This window comes from Hydractinia symbiolongicarpus, chromosome 9 (genome assembly GCF_029227915.1).
Source record: "Hydractinia symbiolongicarpus strain clone_291-10 chromosome 9, HSymV2.1, whole genome shotgun sequence".
In the NCBI taxonomy this organism is placed as follows: Eukaryota; Metazoa; Cnidaria; class Hydrozoa; order Anthoathecata; family Hydractiniidae; genus Hydractinia; species Hydractinia symbiolongicarpus.
The window spans coordinates 27,466,051-27,484,475 of NC_079883.1; the positions used below are offsets into that span (position 1 = coordinate 27,466,051).

General features: G+C 34.5%; 1 protein-coding gene across 5 annotated transcripts; it reads right to left on the reverse strand.

Annotated features, from left to right (window-relative positions):
• Window positions 1-54: 54 nt before the first annotated feature.
• On the reverse strand, window positions 55-18,405 carry LOC130656794 (uncharacterized). Of its 5 annotated transcripts, XM_057459717.1 has the most exons (9): window positions 18,264-18,395; window positions 13,346-13,490; window positions 13,194-13,227; window positions 9,979-11,069; window positions 5,535-5,735; window positions 3,733-4,502; window positions 2,081-2,412; window positions 1,509-1,707; window positions 55-647 (listed from the first exon to the last, which is right to left on the reverse strand). In XM_057459717.1, exons 5-9 carry the CDS (start codon window positions 5,723-5,725, stop codon window positions 409-411), a joined length of 1,731 nt encoding a protein of 576 aa, XP_057315700.1. In that variant the 5' UTR covers window positions 5,726-5,735; window positions 9,979-11,069; window positions 13,194-13,227; window positions 13,346-13,490; window positions 18,264-18,395; the 3' UTR covers window positions 55-408. The 5 variants fall into 5 exon arrangements, with proteins under 5 accessions (XP_057315700.1, XP_057315702.1, XP_057315701.1 ...); XM_057459719.1 differs by lacking the exons at window positions 13,194-13,227; window positions 13,346-13,490 and having other exon boundaries at window positions 9,979-10,697; window positions 10,846-11,069; window positions 18,264-18,405; XM_057459718.1 differs by lacking the exon at window positions 13,194-13,227.
• Window positions 18,406-18,425: the final 20 nt, after the last annotated feature.

Consider the following 18,425-nt stretch of genomic DNA (forward strand, 5'->3'; position numbering starts at 1 on the left):
TGCGAGCAGAAATTTTTGCGAATTCAAGATTTAGTAATCATTTTTTTTGCTTAATTCGCTTCTTCTTCCAAGAAATCGGTTTCGACGTAACTTCAAAATTTTCTGCTCGCGGAAATTTAAGACACTGAAGCAATGGTTAACATCTATTTAATTCGTGGATGAACAAATGACACCATCCTCGTTCTCAGGCTTTTTGCCTTTTTGATATATCAAAAAGGCAAAAAACCCTGTGAAAGAGGGTGCAAGTGGCACTAATTCTAAAAAATTATATTAAAAGATTAAATAAAATAATATAAAACATCAAAGTAAAAATTTTCTAAAAAATGCAGCTTTTTGTCTAATAAAAACCTGTATTATTGCAACGGCGTTTTTCTTAAGATTTAGTACTGAAAATGATCAGACGTACTACTATAACACAAACACAGCGCCCAGTTCATTGTCGGTTAAAATGATTTTATCGGTCCCGTCAACTATGACACCGTACGGTTGTTTGAAATGCGTCTGGTTGCCATAGGAATCAATAATGCCGGATACACACGTCATATTATTGCTATGGCAATCGAAAATCAACAGTTTCCCATTTTCACGATCAGTTACCAGTAGTTTTCCATCTGATGAAACCGCTACGCATCTTGGATCATGACAGCCTGTAAGAAATTACTAAACACTAAAAATCAATACAAAACACGCGATATCTAAGCAAACAGCATCTAAAATCTGTCAACACTAAGGAATAATCCATGCCCATAAAGGCCCTAAAACTGAAAACGAAATCATAAATCCGCTGTAAACATTGTCCAGTTTTCTGTGAACATTACAAAGTTCAACTCTATTGACTCTAAATTTATAGGAAATTACATGTTGGAACAAACTTTGGCATTTGTAATCTTATTCCGACACATTGTAGAAATGAATGCCACTTTTATAGCTACATAATAATTAAGAAAAAGATGTCATGTGAGCGTGAGTAAAAATGCGCGAAAATTTCGCAACATTTAAGAATGAGCTGCATTACATAAAAATTTAAGTTCACGGAGGATCGCCATTCGTACCCGCATTGCTATTTTGTGGATCCTTGTTAACATGAAGTAATGAGATGTACTTGCATGGGGTTATTACTATGATTGATAGGTTCGATTTATAATACAGTTTTCGATTCAACAAATCTCCCTGGCTTAAAAAAAAATGCGAAAAGTTCACAGGAATATAAGCTACCATTTTAAACAGACAGATAAAATACGGGTATTATTAGAGAAACAATCTTTCTCTGCGAAACGAAGTGAATTAAGCTAACCATAAGAGAGTTTCCCATTGTTCCGACGCATTTATAATATCTTAGCCTCTTTTATAAAACCCAAAAATTCTAATTTTTTTTCTGACTAATACCTCCGAAAAGTAAAAAGGTTTATTACAACATGCTCGGTAGATCGGAAAAAAAGAGACACTATGAAAATACGGGGATAGCTTTTCCACAGGGTTGAGTGAGTGAACCTTAAATTGGATCTTACCTGGCGGATGCATCTCTTTCATAAACTTTCCCTCTCTGGATAATTGAACAATTCGTTTATTATTTGTATCGGTCACGTAAATATTGTCTTCTTTGTCGACAGCTACTCCGCAAGGAAAACTAAAATTCTTTGCTTCTCTTTGCTTCTTTTTATCTGTTGTGACAGTGAGAATACATTTTTGAAGATCAGCTGATAACACCTGAAAATAACAAACGGTATTCGCTGGACTCTGTAACAAGAATTTTTTCAAAATAAATTTAAGTTTTATAAATAATTTTAATAAATCCGCAATTTTTATTGAACATATATTTTTGTGCAGAATTAACTTCGCGGAAAGCAAGTTTTTGATTGGTCGGTTAAGGTACTACTTCTACTATGACTTGCAATTCAAAATAATCTCAAGCAAAGTACACATACGTAGTGTACTGTTTTAATGTTTGCCTTTCGCTTATCGTGTGTTTCAGACAAAAATTAACGAATACTAACCATACGGGGGCTCGGTCTGCACTTTTTACCCCGTATTTCACCTAGCCGGTGTCCGTAAAATGAAAATTAAGGAATAAAAAAATCACCTTAACTCTGTGGTTCAGGGAGTCAGAAACAATAATTCTTCCTCGACTATCTGCACATATTCCGTTAGGTCGTTTTAACTCAAGATTTCCTGAACCCGGCTTTCCAAAGCTTTTCACGACGGTACCGTCACTGCTCAACATGACAATCTGAGAAGCACTTTCGTCGGCAACAAAAATATTATTGCCGTATGTCGCCACATCAGAGACGCTAAAGAATTTTTCTTTCGATGCTGGTATAACAGATTTGACGTTAAAGCTGTTATCAAGAACAATAAGTTCATTTCGACCGCTGTTTGCTATCACCAGTCTCGAAGAAAGTCGTTGTGATAAACCTAAAAATCAATCGGTCACGTATAAATGGAGGTCATGACATCCGGCTAGCGTTGCTTAACTTTATCGCCCACATCTTTATACGATCTTTATACGATTAACATTCTTGTCGGCTGCCGTTAACTTTTCGCACATATTAATTATAACTGACTGTGATACATAATGCAGGATGGGAACAAACAATGCTTTGATCTACATTTTTTATTAAACGAGAGAAATTACTTTTTACCAGCATAGAAAAAACATTAATGTCAACAATAAACATGAAGCTAAATTCGTTAATCTTCACGTTGTTATAAGATTTTGCCACTTTTGTGAAGTAGCATAGTAGCATAATATGATTAATTTTCGCGACGACTTATTTTGCGAGGTCCGAAAATATGAAGATTAACACAAAGAAAATTAACGCAAATGCCTATAAACTGCCTAAAAGAATTTACTCGTGATTCAGCTCAACTGACTTACAACAAGTATTAAAATAACGCGAATTAGGAAATATGTTTATCTTTATTTTTAGATTAGGTTCATTAACAACCAGTTTCTTTTGTTTTCTTCGAAGCGTATAAGCGTATCACATTGCTGTATCAGGACGATACTAATTTTTTTTTGCATCAAACAGGAGGAGAACGAAGTATGCGTGTGTTGAGAGAGCTCTGGATTGCGATTGTCAAATAAATAAATTTTTAAACTTTACTTACAGGTTTTTAATTAATTAGTCATTTTTTTAATGTTCTGATATTTACGTCACACCTTAATAAGAGTCATTTAATTAACGCGAATTTTGAAAATTTTGCATTAAATTTGTACCTCGTTAATGATCTGGAATAAAGTATTATCTCATTTTAAACTAAGTTCGACTTAACTAGATCTTCGTTTAACTCGAACATTCGTAAGTCGAACGGTCCCTTCAAGTTTTAAGTTGCCGGGAGTTTATATTTCGCGAAAATGGATAAAATTCGCGAAATCCGCGAAAATTTATCAACTTAAGGCAGGGTACTGATTACTCAGAAGCTAACTGTTGGCCAACGGGAGCTCGTAAACGACCTATTATTTCAAATTATTGACTTTTTAACATGAGGTATCACCGTACCAGCCATAAACAATGTACAATTCACAGCCATGTACAATTCACTACCAACTGATGACTTGCATCTTTACATCAGCACTAACTGACTTCCAACCGCTCTGTGTACTTGTTCTTTCCCATCATGTTTTAGGTGAAGCATGATTGAATTATAAAACGCTTGCAGTAGGTTTTGTAGTTTCTAACTTAAGTTTAGGTCTAAACACCAAAAACTAAAAAAATATTAATGCACTCTTACCTTTCGGCGAAGAAGCCAACCAATCAAACCCGTCTTCTTTTTTTCCTCCAATTTTCAAACCGAACGGATAATCACCCATAGCCAGCAAATTTCGATCCAACTTTACTTTCAAATCAAAATCGCATGATATACAACCAACGTTATTTAAATTCTCCATCAATTTCGATAAAGTTGCATCGTGTTTATTGAATTCTAAATGCTGTTGCCCGATATGACACGATAATAAAGACATGCGATTTTCATGAGTCAGCGTGTCGTGAGGTTGTCGGCTGAATGACGAGTTGGGCGACGGCGGTGTGGAGGAGGTCATGCTTTTGTTCGTCCGTAGAGGTTCCAAGATATCCTCCTCGTAAAATGAAGAATCGCAAAACTGATCCATCTGAAGCTTTTTCGTTTCGATTAAACGAAATTTTTCGTATTGTAAGTTTGATATTTGACGTTGACTTTTTCGTTTAATTTCCGATATAATTTCCTCCTGTCGTAGTCGTAACTTTTTGTATATCTTTTCAAACATGCTATTAACCGCGTGTTGAGACAGAGCGGAGGAGTGCTCGATATCTTTTACTCCTTTGTTTAGACTCTCTAAGTTAATATCTATGTCTGCTGTCGACGTATCGATATCATCGTTAAAACTATCTTCGAGTTCGTAACGTATTTCTTCGAGCGCTGCTGCGCGTTCGTCCCGGTCAAACGAGTTTATTCCGTATGGCGGTACTTTGATAACCACACGATCAATTGGACAGAGAAATTCATCTTTAGATGTTGAAGAACTGAACAAAAAAAATGTTTGAAGGTTAGTCATTGAAATTTTTAAAATCATATTCTTAAACTAATTTCAAAGAAAACAACTTTAAAATTAATAACAATCTTTTCCGCCCAATTTTTTTTTCTTACAAACAGCTAAAAGTTGTAAAATTTCGTTTTTCTCTAAAATTTCAGAATATTAAAAAATCTTTGCAAGTTTACACAAAACAGCAAACCTACAACAACATGATACGATGAGCATATTTTTCTCTTCTGTGCTGTTTACGTTGGTGTGTTTCATGGAACCAATATCGCATAAGTAAAATGACATACACTTAACTCTCGGACTCGAACCTCCAAGTGACCGAGGAAGAAGTTCGACTTAACAAATGTTTGATTTAAATGATACTCCCGTTAACTCGAATTAGGTCTGAAATGAAATTATAGTTCGAGTTCAAGCGATTTTTTTAAGAGGTGGGGCAATCGTTACCCGGAAAAGGTGCAATCTTAGCGATGGATGAAAAAGGCATGGAAGTCATTAGTAAATTAATTTTCCTTGGCAGATAACATTATTTATCTATATTATTTATAAAAATAAATAAAAAATTAAAATCTGACATTTACTAGTCTTTGATTTCCTTTTCTCGAGTAAAAAGTTCGAGTTATCCGAAGAAATTAGCCTCAGGGGGGGCGAAAAATGGGTCGAGTTAACGAATGTTCCAGTTATCCGTGGTTCGAGGTAACAGGAGCTTTTATAAGAAAGTATTAACAAAATTTTAAGGGACCCAAGAAAATAATTTTAAAGTTATCCGGTGTTCGAGTTACCCGGAGCTAACTGTAGCTATTTTACTTAAAAATGTTTTGCATTTTCACTAGTCTTTTTCTCCCCCCTCAAAAAAAAAATTAAAAAATTGTGGCCCTAATGTTGTACGCTATAGACAGGTTTCACAGTATCTTGCAAGTATGACATCAGACTAATAAAGGTTATTTACGTTTTAAAAACATACACAATCGATTTTGAATTAACTACGTACAACGCAAAAATACACGATACCTACCCGATCATATCGACCAAACACGAAAAACAAAACGAGTGGTGACACGGCAACATGCGAGCATCTTTTAATTGATTATGACAGTGTGAACATTTCGTTAAATCGAGCAAACGATCTATACACGACGATGTAGAAGTAGTCGAGCAAGAAGATGGAGGTCTTGGTCGAAGTCTTGATGGAGGTCGGAAAGCCATTTTGAATATTCTACGAGGGTAAATTAAAAAGCAAATTTACTTTACATTTTCTCTTTTACTTCTTAAAGGCAGCGATCATTTCACGGTTTGACGAGAAAAGAATTCGTACAACATCCCAAGCATGATAGTCACTCGAATTTTAAAACCGTGGACACACGCAGTAAGAAGTAACAACAGACTGTCAGTTGGGTCAATATTTATCATAGCACACAGTTTCGTGTTTTTCATAGGTTAAAGGTTACAGACAACAACATAGCTACACATAACTACGATACACCATATTGCTTTTAATACGCCATTTTGATTTTAAGTTAAATTTTCATTTTAAGATGGCTTTAGCACAGGTCTTCCTATCCACGCAACGCCACGAAATACACGATACACATCAAAATAACACTCTGAATGAGGTTGTGTTAAATTACATTTAAATACAACTCTCCTTCACAGATAATCGTAAAAATAAAGTAATATAAACTTATGCCCGTTAAATAAAACTAATTACAACAAATTTAATCTCTGACCACAACATAAACATTTTTTATGAACAGCAAGCACATTATTTTAAACTCGTTATTTTTGCTGTATATGCTTGATTTCAAGTAACTTCACGCTTTCAGCTGATTGTGTACTTTACCGAACATTTTCACAAACAACAACAAAAACTACAATGCTTTCATTCACGACTGAATGTACTTAATATGTTTAATTAACTGCTGCACTCTGTTGTGGATGATATCAAGGTCTTCTCCGCAGAGATTAATATTAATTAATGTTAGCATAACGTGGAAGTCACACTAGATAAACATGGATATGTTAACCAGATGTGAAGCTAGAGATGTGAAGCTAGAGATGTGAAGCTAGAGAACCGCTAATAATTTTTCCGTGTTTGCAATTTAGAACTTAGTCGCCTCAACACAAGCAACTCATTACGAAGCGTTTTGAATATGATCTTTGAAAACTACAAATGCAGTTTTAAAAAATATGCAAGTATCACGTGAGCTGCTTTCAATGTTCAGCTTCATGGCTACCTGTCACATGATGTAGCAATGTGTCGCACTTGCTCAGTATCAGATAAAAAGACCAATTTTTTTCCTACTCTTTTAACGCGATATTTACTCGTTCAAGACATATGCACGATTGTTCTACTTTCAAGTCACAGTATGTACAACAGGCTATTAGCTGCCACTTTGATAGACGTCAAAAAGTAACATTAATACTTTGCTTTCGTTTAAGGAGAGATTTAATCCAAGTTGTAATATCCACTAGATTTCGCTACTAAGGCTCGTACCACTTCCGTTACATTATAAAATTTAATCCTCGTAGTAAAAAGGACTGGGACGTATGTTTTTTAAATGCATTGTTTTAAAATCTTTTATAAAATGTCAATGAGTAAAGCCACAGCGGTCTAAACCACACTCCAAATAAAACGGTTTTAATTACATCTCAAAATAGCGTTTCCATAGTTTTAAAACAACAAGTGAGAATTATAAAAAAATGGGCTTAAGGCGAGTTTACACTTGCCCGTTTTTCCACGGCTGAGACAAGAACAAGAAAAATTATCACATGATTTTTCTGTACTATGGGAAAGATTTGCTGTTCCTTTTGTTCCCGGAGATGGAAGAATAGCTTTTCTATCCCAAAACATCCAGTTTAGGATAGCGTCGGTTTGACAAGAGACGTTAGCAGATAGAGAGGAGTATTTTGACATAGAATGTTATAATGATGTTGAAGAAGAATTTATGAAAAAATAATTTACATTACCAAAGAATTAAGAGAGGCTGCTCCGTTGGAAGTCTTTGGAAGTCAGCGACAGCAGAGAACTTCATGAAAAGAAAACAACAGCTCGTCAACAGAATTCCTCTAAAATTGTTTGAAAAGTGGATTTACTAAAAAAGATTCGAAAACGATTGCGTATGGAAAGAAAAGCCTCCATATTTCTTTAAATTTTGAACAGGTTTTTAATTCCCTTTTTAACTGTCCTTTCCATTTCTGTTCCCTTCCTGTTTTCATGAAAAAACGGACAAGTGGAAACTGGCCTTTACTTTTGAGGATCTTGGGAAGAAATCAACACTATTATTTGACTTTGTTTATTTTATTAACATATGTTACAAATTTAGGTTTTACCAAATGACAGTGTGACGTCATCAAGAAGTATCGTTTTTGAAGCACATAGAGAAGCAGTTAGTGTTTGGAAGAAGTGACAACAGTCGATGCACGCACAATGAATACAAGAAAACAACAAAGAAGTTTATTTTATGCTGTTGATGTGTTGAAAAGAATGGAAGATGAGGAAGAGAAAAAGAAAAATTCTGCGAATAATGGTGGGTTTCGAATGTGACTAAAAGTCTTGCTTGAACAGCCAAACAAACATATTTATACTTTTTATCATTTCCATTTGACTGTATTTTTGGCAATAGTGGAAAAAAGCTCACAAGTTGATTTTTTCTGGCACATTGATTCCTTAATCTACACCAAAAATATATGCTTTATTTTTATCGAGTAATTTTTTTTCCTTATTTTTAAATTCTACAGTGCAAAACGCTTCTATTTTATCTCTGGTTGGCTGAAATAGCGTGCAAAAAATCTCATATTTTGTGTCTGGTTAGTGGAGTAAAATTATCGTTTTCCTCAAAAACGAAGACTAAAATATTCTTCTCAAATAAAACATAGTAATAATTTTTTATGAAACGAATAGCCAGGAGACCCAACATAATTTTTCTTACCAACTAGGAAATCGAAATTGCTAAGGTGGGAAAAATCACGCGTCAGATTACTGACCGCGTTTTTTGATTGGTTAATTCTATTGTTCTTTGCTCACGTGGTCAATATCGGGAAATCTTTTATTTTAAGCGCAAATGACCTCACTCACCTGAACAAATATAATCAATATTTGAATTATTTAAGAGGGTAAGACGTGACCTCGCCGACTTAGTGCTGATTGGATGATTGTAATTCGGGGTTTGCTTTGAGGTGAATTTGAGTTTTAGGGATTTGCTCTGACATTTGTTTGCGTCTAAGCTTTCGTTTGAGAGAAACCGAATTTTATATCCTCGAAGAAAGCTTAGTTAACTAGCCTATGAAACGAATGATTCAATTACTTTTTTGTTTGCATATAGTCATTAAATTGCCCAGTGGTTTTCACCGCTAAGAATATTTAGTTCACTTGCAACTTCAAAGAGATTTATAACACATGGAAGGAAGCTTTAAATTCGATAATCCAAAATAAGGGCATTTATCATGAATCAAATTACAAAACCACATATTATCTTACAACAACTCTATAATCTGTTGAACAAACAACTTAATGAACCATGACTAAAATTGAACAGTATTCTACCAAGTGCTTGCTCTTTTTATATAACAATATGGTTTATATCAGGCTGGGATATCAGGTTCAAATAAATCTATTGTTTAGAACAATAAAGTAATAAAAATAATGACCAGGCTGGTTAGAATTTTGGTATTCTAATAAAAAAGCGTGTTTTTTAAATACAATGTTTTAAACTCGGTTTTTATGCTGATCTAGTTATAAAACAACAGATTTGCCACCAGCATAAAAGGGCACAGTATAATATTAAATTTGCAAATGTGACACAAAAACACTTTCTTAACTTATGAGATTATTTAAAACTGGAAAGATGGAACCCTAGTTTAAGCAAAACGAAATAGTCAAAACAAGAAGAACGTGGTCAGCCTCCAAAAAAATTTTATATAGTAGCAATAAAGAGAATTGATATTAAATATTCCCACGAAGCATGTTTTTGTACGTCTTTCTTTACTCACTTATTTAGTGGCAAAAGAAATCCAGGAACACCAAGCCAAACCATCAAAAATATCATCCACAGAGGAGCACAATATTTTCTTGATGAATATGAACGCATTGGTTGCAGATCAAGTAGAAAGACGGCACAGTTTAAGCAATTTCCGTCCGAAAGCTAGAAACTCTTTGTTGGCTGTTGATCAAATGGACAGGCGACGCAGCCTTAACATTCACCAGAAAAGCGAAAAGTGAAAATTCAGCACAATGGAAATTTTTGTTATCGCAGTTTTCAAAAAATTTGTTTCTATATATACATTTTTGTTTTGAAGTTTGTTGTTATTGTTTTGTAAAAATTAGAAAGAAAAAACTGTATATAAATAATAAACAAATGTATACAAAATATAAATATATATATTTTCATATCCTTTCTTAGCAGTTAGGTATGATACGTGTCTCAAACTTGAATTAACCCGAAACTTCAATACTTACTTACCCACCACAGGTAATAACTTCCAACAATATTTTATTTTTCTACCGTTTTCTTTCAGTGCAATATGCTTTTAATTCAATTCTGCAAGTTGTCATAGAAAGTTTAATTATGAAATAAGAAATTACTCACAAGAATTAATCTAAAAAGCGACAGATCAATAAACGCTTGTCACAACTTAGCTATTAAGAAGGACAGCACTCGTAAACTGCGAAAAAACAAAAAAGAACAAGCAAAAAAAAACCTAATATAATTTTCTTAGAAATATATGCTTCACATCATGAAAATTAAACAAAGTATTATGGTAAATGAGAAAGAAAGTTTAAAAAAAGCAAACAGCTGAGACAGAGTGTGTCATTATGAGGAAATGTTCACAGATAATTCTTAGAATTCCATCTCAATTAATTTAATTATAGGTGATTAATTGGCTTTCAGCTTTCTGCTAAGCAAGTTCTCTGGTGTGGCTTTTTAAAGAACATTCTGCAAAATCCAGAAATATATATATATATATACGTTATCAGGTCATGCTAAAATAAATCGATTCTACGTTGAAAATTACGTGGAAGAAATTTTCTTATGTAGGAAAGTCTGAATGAAAAAAATAAAAATAACTGCTATTCCATATATACTATACTAATTCTTATTTTTTTTTAAAACAGAGAGAAAATAAAATAAAATAAAATGACCCACAAAGTTACCGAACTTTTTCATAAAATTATCGACTTCTATAATAAAAGGGTTTGTTTAGAAACTGAAATAATTCTATGCATTCGAGATTTGAAGGGGAAGAGAAAATCTGATTGCGTTTACAATATTTATCCGGATGACTGCTTCTTTACTTTAAGTGAATATTTACCACGAATAGCTATCTACCTTTATTGTATGGAACAAGCTTCAGATTTGCTCGCGTTTCTCTCTTTTCCATCAAGTTTTGCTTCAAAAATTGCTTCCATCCATTGTTGACAATCTTCTTCAGTTTCAGCAGCAAACGTTTTATCTTTTTTCTTTTTGTTTAAATACTTGATGACAAATAACTTGGTGTTGTCTTCTGGTTGTTCCACCGTGATGTCGAGTAAAACGATCAACTTCAATTTATGCTACAAAAACAAATAAAAATCCAAGCTTTGATATCATACTTCGAAAAAATGATTAGTCTTGTATTTATACTCGATTTTTATCTACCCTTTCATCATGCCAAATCAAGCACATGTCAGGTATTTGGTCTACAAAAACAAGCTTTTCATAACCAATGACAAATGCTGATCATGAATTTCTGGTGCAGGCACATTTTTTTGGACTTCACGGTTACCAAGAGACTATGTTTTTTTGACCTGACCTGTTAATACTTGCCGATTCATATAAGCTGATACATTGAAAATACAATTATGCTAATAAAGTTATGCTAAATGAAGGCATGTAATTTCTTCCTGGATTTGTAAGCTTGGACTTAATTTTTTTCGTGGAATTGGAAGACGCTCTTATGTGTTCGAAAATATATGATTTTCCGAACATAAATTTTTTTCAGAATCATGTTGGGCTACATAGTTGATACCACAGAAGATTGTTATGCGTCTACAAAAAGACTTAATTAGCAATAATGAAATCTACAACGATTTTTCGAATTCTTATTTTCATGCATTGACAGAAATTTACACACCACCCAGCCATACATCAGTTAAAATATTAAAAAAGAAAAATTATATAGTCTATTGGAAACCACTGTGTAAGTTTTTCACCACAAACATTTTAAGTACGTAACAACCACAAAACTTGGATAAGTATAACTTTATAGCTGTAACAACAGATAAATCTTTTCCACTGCTTACAAATAAGCTTGAAAAATATGTGGTAATATATTCTAATTATTTTTTTTAAATAAAACTTTCAAATTATAATAGTAATACTATATAATAAAAATCAATACACTTGTATAAAATCACAACACTGCATGCAAAAATAAAAAGTACTGCTTTGTTATAACCAAAGTAAATATTTTATGATTCAATTTTCTATTGTTGACGTTTAGCTTATTCCATTACAGCTCAGAAAAAATTCTTTTCGACATGGGAGTCTTGTGACAATTATGTGGCAATACATACACAAACTTGAAAGTTCAAACCCGTGTCTTGACGTTTCATTGTTTAAAGAAATTATAATTTTAAAACATTTGCTACAGGTCAATTCAATAGTAACTTTTTGGACCACTTTGTAATTTCGGTTTCCACCTTTAATTTTAAAGCCGCACTACTTTGTAATACATTTGTGCGCCACCTTAGAAAGCGTGTGTAATCTTTCTTACTTTCCTATAGGCTTAATTTTAAGCGGTAAGTTTTATTTTTGTAATCAGGTAAGGGTCTATCAGTTATCATCTTGTCCATGCTAGAGTTGGACAGGGTATATTAATAACCCTCTTCCAATTTGATCTACACTGTTCCTCTGCATCAAGTTCATCCTTATTACCTCCTGCCAAGTCTCTCTCAGTCTACCTCTGGGCTTTGCCCCAAGAACTATCATGTCTCTACACTTTCTTACCCAATTATTCTTCTCCATTCTTTTCAAGTGTCATCTCATATCATTCCTTTCTACACGGTCCTGCTTCACTGCCCATGTCTCACTACCATACAACATAACACTTCTTACACAAGCCTCATACAACCTACTTTTTACCTTAATTGACAAAACTCTGCTAGTCAACAAAGGACGTAACTCTCTGAACTTTTTTCAAGCAGAACCTATCGTATCCTGCGAGTAACACTTCATCTAACACCCCCTCCACTACCCAACACATCACCTAAGTAACAAAAGTTCTCAACTATCTTTAACGAGCCACTGTTGTACATCATTAAAGCTGGAAATATTCCATTTTCTATAATCTCACCTTTGTAACGCTTGCAGACAAACTGAATGTCAGCTCTTAACCTTTCTTAACTTCTTATGTATCCAATGTTCTGAACACCATCGACGGTGCTTTTAAGAATAAATTAAACAACAAAGGACTAAGTACAGAACCCTGATATATACAACATTTACACTAAGTTCATCACTAAGTGAATCCTTAATCCTGGCACGACTTCTAACATTGCTGTACATAGACTGTACCATCTTAACTAGACACTCATCCACACCTAACTTTTTATAGCCCACTAATAACTTTATTTGGCACTCTGTTAAAAGCTTTCTCTAAATCTATAAAGAAAGAAAAATGAGATTCTTTCTCTTACCTAAATGCTTTTTCTGAAGCTGTATTGCCACGCCCTGGAAAAAACCAAATTGCATCTTATCTATATATCAATTCTTTTTCTAAGTAACTTATTAATCACTCTTTCAATAAAATTCATTACTTGGTCAACCAACTTCAAATCTCTATAGTTACCTCTTTCAATGCATCACCATTGCCCTTGAAACAATTCACTAGCACACTCGAATGCCAGTCACTTGGAATACACCATCCTTTATAATCTGATGAGCAACACTTGTAATAAGCTCAACTCCAGTATATCAAACTTTGGTGTACCAAACTAAAAAAATTGAAGACCTCGATTTTAACTTTTATATATGCATTCTATGTTTGCTTTAGAAAAACAAGTGGTTCCACCAATAGTTATTTCTTTAATTACCAAGCTAATATTAAGATTTTATAGTAATTACTATAGTCAAGAAACTGCTTACTTACTTACTTACTTACTTAAAAAACATCTCTCATTTTATGATGTCAGCAATGACACAAAAAAATGCAAAAATTTGCTGACCTGTTCTTGAAACACTGTCAACTTATTTGTTAAAAACAGGTGGGGTTGACCAAGCCTTGGAATTTTTTACTATTTTGGTCCTTTCAGGAAATGACGTCAAGTTATTTGGTCTCAAAGATCTATAAGTGCATTGTAATTGCTTTATTTATATTATGCTATTGAGATTAGCTAAATTAATGTTACTGGCGTGGCAACTTATAATTTGTCAATTAACATTAGTGACATGCATTTTTCAGCAACAATATTTCGTGCTTCCCTTTTGATGATTTTTGATCATTTTCTTCAGGAGTCAATTTTGAAAACCGATAAGTTTACAAAACCCACCATGTTTGATAAAATTCCAATAACTATCTATTTAATACAAAAAAGTAGTTTTTTGTCTTCATTTTTTCCAACTATTTTGTATATATGTAATTTTTACTGTAAATTTTTTAAAGTTTAGCAAAATATTCTGGACTAGAAGCCGGTGTGGTAGTCCTTATCTTCTGTCTCCTTTTTTTTAGCAACAAGAAGAGGACAAGTTCTTTGCCATTAGTGAAAAAACAACCAAAAAAAGCAAACATATTATTATTAACACACAGCCCCCAAGAACAGTCTAGGTAAACATCTAATTAGGCGACAGTGTTGGCTAATTCGCACTACGTTTTTGTCCTTATTTATTTTTTCCTGTGACGTGGATGGTCATTATTCAGAACACCAAAGATTGCCACAGGAGGTTTGAGCCAAAGTTGCCAATGCATGGTGCAAATAAGGTGATAATTGGTCAAAATTTGTTGAAAAGTAAACAGATTTGGTTCACATAAAAATTGTAGTGCGAAACGCAATATATAATTTTAAAGTAGAGATGTGCATATTTTACATGGCTAGTCTCACAAATATTGAGGGATATACCCTGTCTATTATTTCCAGGGGGGCATGGCTTATAGATGGGGAGTTCCAGAGTATTTAATACTCATTTTGAGCTACGCATACCCAATTTGGGTCAGTGCTCCTCCAGACAACTGCCTGCAACATCCAACGCCCCACACAGTGTGCTATCTTCCCAATTTCCTTTCACATGGCTTTAGTTAACCCGGGCTATGGTAACATTTACTTGCCCATATATATATAGACCACTTTCTGCGTGACTTAATTCTTTTGTATTCATTTTGAGAACAATGGACATACGCTCACTTTGGTGTAGGTAAGAAATCAGGATTCGCACAGGGTAAAATGGTTATTAATGCAGATTAAAGATTTTTTTGGGGTAGCATAAGAACTAAGAGGAACTGGAATTAAATTTTAACTATATTCTTTTAATTTTTCTAAAAAAATTTTACTAATTTTGAGTGAATATTTCTTTCATTATTGTGGTATGTTGTTTATATTTTCTGCCTACAGGAATGCTTCTCAGTTCAGGAGTTGAGTCAAAAAGGGAAGCCACTACCCATCTGGGAAATGGTTTCCCATTTGGGAAACTTTACGGTTTCGCATTTGGGAAACCGTTACCCTAAACAGGAAATAAGGCAATGGTTTTCTATTAGGGAAACCACCAAAATAAAAAGGAATCTGCGCACAAGCTGGTTAAGAAACGCACTACAAATTTTTAACCAATAGAAAGGGAATGGATGTCAGGTGTGAGCATCGGCAGACCGTTACCCAGCTATCACATCACAAGGTACTAGATAACACTAGGTTGAGGATGGCTAGTGTAAATGTTGGTACTCTGAGAGGTAGAGCAGGTGAAGTAGTTGAAATGTTAGAACGTAGATCTGTTGATATGTGTTGTGTTCAGGAAGTCAGGTGGAGAGGAGCTTCAGTGAGATTTGTGGAAGGTAGGAGGGCAAGGTATAAGCTTTTCTTGGATTAGTAATAGTGATGGATATGGAGGAATTAGCATATTCGTTGCAGAGAAGTGGGTAGAAAAAGTAATAGATGTTATGCGTGTTAATAGTTGTATTATAGTGATAAAGTTTTTGATAGGTAATAGGATTGTCACTTTTCTGTCAGTTTATGCTCCACAGTGTGGACTCAGTAAGAAAGATAAAGATAAGTTTTATGATGAGTTAATAGCAGTCACATCAAAGTTTGGAGACACTGAACTTGTCATGGTGGTCAGTGCGATAGTGACAATGTTGAAAGTACTTGGACTACTTTGAAGAATTGTCTTGTAGAAGCTTCTGATGATACCTGTGGGTGGAGAAAAGGACCAGACCTGGTGGTGGAATAATGAAGTTGACCAGTGTATAAAGGAAAAGAGGAAACTTTGGGAAGAGTGGAAGTCAGGTGGTAGTTAAAATATTTAATTAGAAGCTAAGCGTCGTGCTCGTACAGCAGTGTATAAGGCAAAATCAGAAGCAGAGAGAAACAGATTTGCAGATATGTTAAGAAGGGAAGATCAGTGCAATCAGGTATTCAAGATAGCAAAGCAAATAAAGAAGACTAATCAAGATGTTGTAGGTGAGAAGTGTATACATAATGATGAAGGTGTTTTGGCTAGCACAGAGGAGGAGAAAAGGGTAGCTTGGAAGAATTATTATCAGAGGTTGCTTAACACTGAGTTTGATTGGGATGAGGATAATTTGTCTGATGATGATGTTGTAGAAGGGCCAGCTATGCAGATCAAGACAGAATGGGTAGTGGAGGCTATTAGGAAATTGAAGATTGGCAAGGCTGCAGGAGTATCAGGTATTGTTGCAGAGATGGTAAAAGCATCTGGATATATTGGAGTTGAGCTTATTACAAGTCTTGCTAATCAGATTATAAAGGATGGTGCTATCCCGAGTGAGTGGCAGTCAAGGGTAATATTGAATTGTTTCAAGGGCAAGGGTGATGCATTAGAAAGAGGTAACTATAGAGGTTTGAAGTTGGTTGATCAAGTAATGAAAATTATTGAAAGAGTGATTGATAAGTTACTTAGAGAAAGAATTGATATAGATAAGATGCAATTTGGTTTTTTTTCAGGGCGTGGCACTACAGATGCAATATTTTTACTCAGATAGCTTCAGGAAAAGCATTTAGGAAAGAGAAAGAATCTCTATTTTGCCTTTGTAGATTTAGAGAAAGCTTTTAATAGAGTGTCATGTAAAGTTATTTGGTGGGCTATGAGAAAATTAGGTGTGGATGAGTGGCTAGTTATGATGGTAAGTCTATGTACAGCAACGCTAAAAGTCGTGTCAGGATTAACGATTCACTTAGTGATGAATTTAGTGTAAATGTTGGTGTACATCAGGGTTCTGTACTTAGTCCTTTGTTGTTTGTTCTAGTCTTAGAAGCGCTGTCGATGGATGATTTGGTTCTCATAGCGGAGTCGGTGGAAGAATTAGTTGAAAAGTTTGAGAAGTGGCAGGAAGGACTAGAAGAGAAAGGGCTAAGGGTGAACACAGCAAAGTCTAAAGTCATGATTAGTAGCATTGCAGCCATGTGTGACCTTGTAGTTAGAAAGTGGCCTTGTGGAGTTTGCAGGAAAGGGGTTGGTAGTAACTCAATTTTTTGTCAGACTTGCAAGCATTGGGTACATAAGAAGTGCAGTAGGTATTGGTGGTAGGTTAACAGCTGACATTCAGTTTGTATGCAAGCCTTGCAAAGGTGAGATTATAGAGAGTATTTCCAGCTTCAATGATGTACAACAGTGGCTCGTTAGAGATAGTTGAGAACTTCTGTTACTTAGGTGATATTTGGGCAGTGAAAGGGGTGTTGGAAGAAGTGTTACTTGCAGGATAGGTTCTGCTTGGAAAAAGTTCAGAGAGTTACTTCCTTTGTTAACTAGCAGAGCCTTGTCAATTGAGGAAAAAGTAGATTGTATGAGGTATCCGCTAGGTATACGTAGCATTAAAGATGTTATCCAGATAAAAAGATTGAATTGGCTGGGGCACTTGGAAAGAATGGAGGGGGATAATTAGGTAAGAAAGTGTAGACTTGATAGTTCTTGAGGCAAAGCCCAGAGGCAGACAGAGAGAGACTTGGCAGAAGGTTATAAGGACAGACTTGATACAGAGGAAGTTGAGTTTAGATCTAACACAGTCTAGATTAGATTAGAAGAGGGTCATTATTATACCGCATCCAACTCATGCTAGCATGGAAAACAGACGTTAAGCATAGAATGATGATAATGATGATGATGAAATTTTCACAGAAGGAAAAAAAATTATTGTAGACTCTTTCCGCAGTTCCGTAAAATTGTTCTGAGAATGGTTAACGGTTTCCCAAAAGGGAAACCCAAATTAAAATCAACAAAATTAGTTTAAAAAACAGTTTCCTATATGGGAAACCATTTCCTCATATGACATGGGAATTTCCCTATAAAACATGGGAAACCGTTTCCCTTTCAATGTTATCTCCCGAACTGCTTGTGCATGTGCAAAAATCCGCAAACTTTTGAACTTTTGCAAACATTGGCAAGTCATCTATTGAATCGCCGCCAAGGGGAACGTATTCTCAAAAGTAAGTTTAAGTTTTCGTTCATCTAGTTAGGCTACTAAATGACTCGCCTAATTAGGCCATGTCATCTAATTAGGTGTTTACCTTAAAAAGAAGAAGTAATTGGAGATGATGTTTCATTACCTTTTTATCAATCTTTTTGTATGCAATGCAGTCCTTTTCTAGTTTTAATGCACATTCATGCCACGAATTTAAAAATTTTCCCTTTTTAAGAAGTCTTCCTTCTTTTCCAATAAAAGAAGATTGATTTCCAATCACACTGCTGCTGGAAATCTCACTAACAGC